This window comes from Opisthorchis viverrini (genome assembly GCF_000715545.1).
Source record: "Opisthorchis viverrini unplaced genomic scaffold opera_v5_291, whole genome shotgun sequence".
NCBI classification, from domain to species: domain Eukaryota; kingdom Metazoa; phylum Platyhelminthes; class Trematoda; order Opisthorchiida; family Opisthorchiidae; genus Opisthorchis; species Opisthorchis viverrini.
Window position 1 is genome coordinate 129,232 of NW_008751949.1, and position 5,530 is coordinate 134,761.

Consider the following 5,530-nt stretch of genomic DNA (forward strand, 5'->3'; position numbering starts at 1 on the left):
AAATATCGATTGGAGATTCAGGATATACTAAATTTTTGATCAACGTATACGCCTCCTTGCCAACGAAATGTAGGAAATATGCAGTGAGCTTCTTATCATCCATATCGGATTTTGTGAGGCGTCATATGTCGAACCGTTCCAAATAATCCTCTACGTCACGCCTCCTACCAATTTGGAACAGCAAGAACTGCATTCGCAGAAAACATCCAGCACCGTCAACCGCAGCCATGCGGTACGCATGCCAAAAAGTCCGACTCTCCATATCTTCTTCAGAGTAGCACAATGGACAATTTATGGGTTGGCACAATGGTGTGGAAAAGATTACAAAGGGTTGTATGTTGTAGATGTGGTCCGCCTTCCAGGATGGGATGCTCGTAACCCTCTCCATCTGCTCGGCTGCCAGTTTATCTTCAGATAGTTTGATTAAATGTTTGGTGACGAAGGCGCCCCTGCGATATCTCAGCGCCAGATCCCTTCTTCATCCAATCTTTTCTGTTTTCCTACTTTAAGTAGGCACAATCCTCGAGTTTCCTCCAACCCCGCCTTCTACTTGAACCCAAAATGGAAGGAATTTGCACTCTTATTTGAACGTGAATTTGGTTTTGACCGGACATCCAACTGACAGAGGCCCGGATCGGTTGAATCTTCTATTGATGATAGTCCTTCTATCCTGTGAGCCTTAAGAAGGGCGAAAGTGGTTGTGGACTGTCGAGGAGTTTTCAGCAGCCTTATGAGTAGTGTGTTATGCTTAGACAACAACTTAGTGCGATATCCCGAATAACACACCTGGTGAAAAATGGTGCTACCTCTTGCAGCACATTCAGTTGAAGCGGGCCATCGTAAATGGGAGATTCAACTGTATTCAGGTGAGTCCCCTACCAAACCCAAATTCGTGTGCAAACGAGAATATTCGTTAATTTGGGCTCAAGAAGAACATAAAGTTGACGAACTGCGCCTACCTGATGAACCCCAAGGAGGGCGAAACCGGTGGTGCGATGTCGAAGAGTTTTCAGTAACCTTATGAGCAGCGTGTTATATCTGGACAACAATCAATCAAACTTTGTGGTTGAACGGTAGTGAAGCGTCAGCATCAACACTGGTTTTGCTATCTTTAATGATGATGACGACAGTATACACAGCCGTCCGGCTTCATGTGACTTTTGTATGTGTTATTTCAAACAAATTGGTAGCAACCCGCTTAATTGTCCTCCCAAACCGGCTAGCACTTCCCTGTCTACTTCAGCGATAAACAAAACTGGATCTTATCCTCGTTGTGTCCTCGTTTTCTACTTTACAGAATCTTGATTCACTCTGCGATAAACATTCCGCAGACTTAACTGATAGAGAGTAGAAATCAAGCGTCAACCATAGCGGTGTGTAAACAGCCTATAAAACGAGTTTCCAGCGTGAATTTCGGTTGATTAGAAGCAATTCTACTTTGAGATCAGTCCTTGGTTAGGAGACCATCATCCACTCATTGGCTTTTGAAACTGAGAAGAATTGTTTATCCATGACTTTATTATCGTTGCGTTTAAATGATTTGTTTGTGTACTTATTTAAGTAACCGGTGATATTCAGCATTGAAACTACCAACCGATGATCCACTGTATCGCTTCAGAAAAATTTCCAAGCGTAAGAGAGACACCGAAGCAAGACACCTCTGAGTTACCGGATGCGACTGGAACAAAGTTTCCAACCACAGACCATGGTAGGGCATACCCAAAACCTTGGAGCTCGGATGGGAGTTGCTCCGATGAAAGTTGGGCTTACAAAGCGCATTCATCTCAGGTAAGTTAAGCCTTTACATCCCTGTGCAGAAAATTGCTGTTCAACTTCCAATGCGTGCGCAAGGCAATCTGTTGGTTCATTTAGGTTAATCAGTTAAAAATGGTTGTCCGCCTTATGTTTCCTGTGGACTGTCAGGACATAGGGGGTCGCATCTGTTTCAAAACCTTTTCCCGGGTCTACTTACGATTTGTAAGTAGTTTGTCAAAATAGTAAAATATGCACGCAGGCGGGGATATGATTGAACATACTCGCCGTCATGCACAGTTTAAGATCAGCGTTCTCGGCTTATCAAAATTTACAAACTCAGCTAGTGAAGAAAACAGCAAAGCTGGAACACACCAATACCCCTGTGTTTCTCACATTCGATTGAGGGGCTATTTTCCTTACAACTCAACACACGGTAATCCAAAGCAAGTGGATTCCTCAAGGAGATATTTTGAGGAAAGCAGTTTATTCTGTTGTAGACCATGTCTTATTGTATCACGTGGTATGGGAACATAGCAGTGGAACTGACATGGTTAGTCCAGAATATCCTGTGGGTTCACGTCTTTCTCATTCGACACCATGGCACATGTGCAACCCAAGAGTTGTGACCGGAATGTTCCTGTTGAGGACGTTTTGTGCATGAATCCTGGCTCCTTTCAGCGTTGTTCCGGGAAACGTATCCTTTGGCTACGTCGTGTATAAAACCTCAAACGGCCACGGGCACTTGTTTCTTCACAGTTTGTATGGGAGCTTAGAAAAATACAAACAGCTGGTCACTAAATATAGGTAGCCGCTCGAGGGGAGTATATCCAAGAGGCCTTTTTGGATCGATCGTGTCCGCGCGATTACATGTTGTTTTCAACGAGTCTCGCAAGTTCTTCTATTAGAATTTCTGCGGGTGTTTCTTCTTCAGCGACGATGAGAGCTTCCAAATTATTGCTCTTCTAGAAGGAATGGTAAATTAATCTGGCTAGCGTGACGAATCTTGGGAGTTCGAGATATTTTGACAGGACAAAGTGAGGGATGCTCATTCTTCAAGTGAATGGTTCTCAAACTACTGTTTCAAGTCGAAGAACTCACTTATTTTCCTTATTTGACGGTTTTATTTTCTCTCAAAACATTACGTGATAGGAGATGTCCATATATTTTTTTCTGACTTGCTGTCGTCATACAACAAGAGAGAATTTTTCAGATCTGAGTCGTGAAATACTATTATGACTGCCTACTTTCACCTCTGAAACTGTTAAGGAGCGCGTTATCTACAAGAGGATACAATTTTTTTGGCCAAACAGTGGTGTTGTGAAACAGCAGACCATCCTTGACGTGTGCCAGCGTTTGAAGATAGTATCAGGTACATAAGGTATGAAGTGAGCTCCTCATCGCATGTTTTGACGAATCAAGCATCTTGGGTCACCAAACCGACGGAGAAAAACGAGCGTAGAACGCAAGCTCTCCAATATGTTTTATGCTGTGATGTACTTATTGAATATCACTGCCTTTTCTCAATAGATCAGATACCTACCGCTGGAAAATACCAAAATGGAGGCCATTTTGGATAAGTAAGTGTTTGGGGTACATAAAATAGGCTGTACTACTGATTGATTCCTACTGTTACTGATTCTCTTTCATGGATAGTGTATTGGGTTGTTTTTTTACGACTTAACGGAGGGTGGTTTCTTGGTGAGCATCTTATAACCCCGTATGTCTAATAGGAGATCACCCAAAATTGATCTTCTTTCCAACACTAGCAAGTAGGTGATTTCTAGACTAAGTAACTGTGTTCGTTTCCTGATCATGAGCAGTTGTGTGTCCCTCATTCAGTTGATCAATGAATCATATAGTCTTCGTTTTTTACTGGTCCCTAGCACGTGAATGCTTCAGTCTCTGCTGTACCAAAATTGCATGTGAGTACCGAAATTCCATGGAAAATCGATCGGGATTGTTCTTTCTGCAACTTCTAGAGTTTGAAATTATTCCACCTAGATGGCAATTTAGTAGGAGCCTTTTGGGTCAGAAATTTTCTGAAGAAGTAATCAATGCAATATTGTTCAACGACCTTCCATGGCCCTTGCCGCATGGATACGTTGATGATACCCAAATAAAACAGTACCATAGAAGTACTAAAATCGTCAATAATTCTCTTGGTGCTTCCTGATATCTCTTCCAGTATATCTGTTACATTCTGTTAGATTGGTTTCACTGGTGGTAAGGCTCACCACACCATGCCTCTAGTGCTGATACGCGTCAGGTCGGCACCCGTTGCCTTTCATTGGTCAACGCCATATCAGCAACCAATCGGTTTGCAGCACTCCGGCAACCTTGAAACTAACCAGTGATAGTCCAGCAGATCCATTCCATGACGAACCTATCAGACAATAGATGCAAATCAGCACGTTGAGCTTAGCTGAAAGTTTTGAGCGCAACTGACAACTCACCATAAGGCATGGTGTTATCATTCCACAGTAAGAGACAAAGCCAAAAATAACTGCATAAAAATATCACGTTAGTGTACTTCTGACATCAGTCGGTGTTTTTAAAATGAAAAACACCCTCTTAGAAGCATTAATTCTCTCCATTTCAATCAAACTATAGGGTACAAAAGAAAATACACTGGGGTGTTCGCGAGGCCTGCAGTGTGATTGGACTTCTGTTCTTCACTATCGGGATCCTCTTTGTCGAAGGCGCTCGCATGCTTGCGTACACCCTTCTGCGACCCTGGCTCCACCTTATGCGATTTATCATTCATCTGGTCAGCAATCTGTTCTGTGATGTGTGTTACATTTGCTCAATTGGATGCAGAAGAACTTGTCTACCAATTACAGATGCATGTGCCACTTGGTCACACGAGGTAACCGTTCCTGTCATCAAACAGTTTCGACCGGTGAGACTCTACCAATTACGGACCAACCAGAGGACATGGAGTCGCATGCCACAGAACTTATGATGCTTCTGTCCTACTGACGATAGACAATCACGTGTTTATTGACAAAACAGTGAACATCCATTAAAATTAGCTATCCAAACCATTATTGCACACTTGCTCTGAAAGAAAGCTCTCTATTCACACAAACATCTTCCTGTTGTCCGCGAACAGTAAGCTAGATGAATAATGCCAGAATTTTGCAGCTTGCAATAGGGACCGATAGTACTCTATGGCAGGCGACTATACCCGTAAGACCCATGTTAACTGGGACCTCTGTTTTACTTCCATACATTTATCAAAAGTTGCGGACAAACGTCAGAAGCTATGTCACCGGTTCAGAATTTATGCAAGTAAACGGTAGTTCTGTCACATGTCACAAACAATCGGTAGCTGTTACATGTGAAGAGGTCCATAATTTGATATTGCGTACGGATTGTCCAATACAGGTGAACTTGACTGGTACCAGTTCAAAAATGACTGTACTAGTAAACGCATTGGGTGAACGAATTTCTTCCAGGGTAGTCATCTTTAACCTTTGAATGCCGTTTTCCTTACAGAACCTTACCTCAGAACAGAGATTTCCATTGCCTCACAAAAATTATGCGAAGCTGCACTAATGTCCTTGGCGTGGTTAAACATCTTTCCCTCGCCATAACTTTGTCAACCATTAAATGTTCAAGGAAACTGGCAACCAACAGTTCATAAGCGAATAATCAGCATTATGCCTAGCCTCTGCCACTAAAGGCTTCAAAGGAGCCAGGGACGAACGAAGAGGATCTCTGTGGAAGTTAATCAAGTCTGTTTGCCATCCGCTGGAGTCGAACCTTACTAAAT

The 5,530-nt window shown here is 42.8% G+C and overlaps 1 protein-coding gene across 1 annotated transcript; it reads left to right on the forward strand.

The window, feature by feature from the left end:
- Positions 1–1,596: 1,596 nt before the first annotated feature.
- Positions 1,597–4,717, forward strand: T265_09638 (hypothetical protein; the record flags this gene model as incomplete). The annotated part of the gene is made up of 3 exons (XM_009175768.1): positions 1,597–1,788; positions 3,283–3,332; positions 4,366–4,717. 3 exons carry the CDS (start codon positions 1,597–1,599, stop codon positions 4,715–4,717), a joined length of 594 nt encoding a protein of 197 aa, XP_009174032.1.
- Positions 4,718–5,530: the final 813 nt, after the last annotated feature.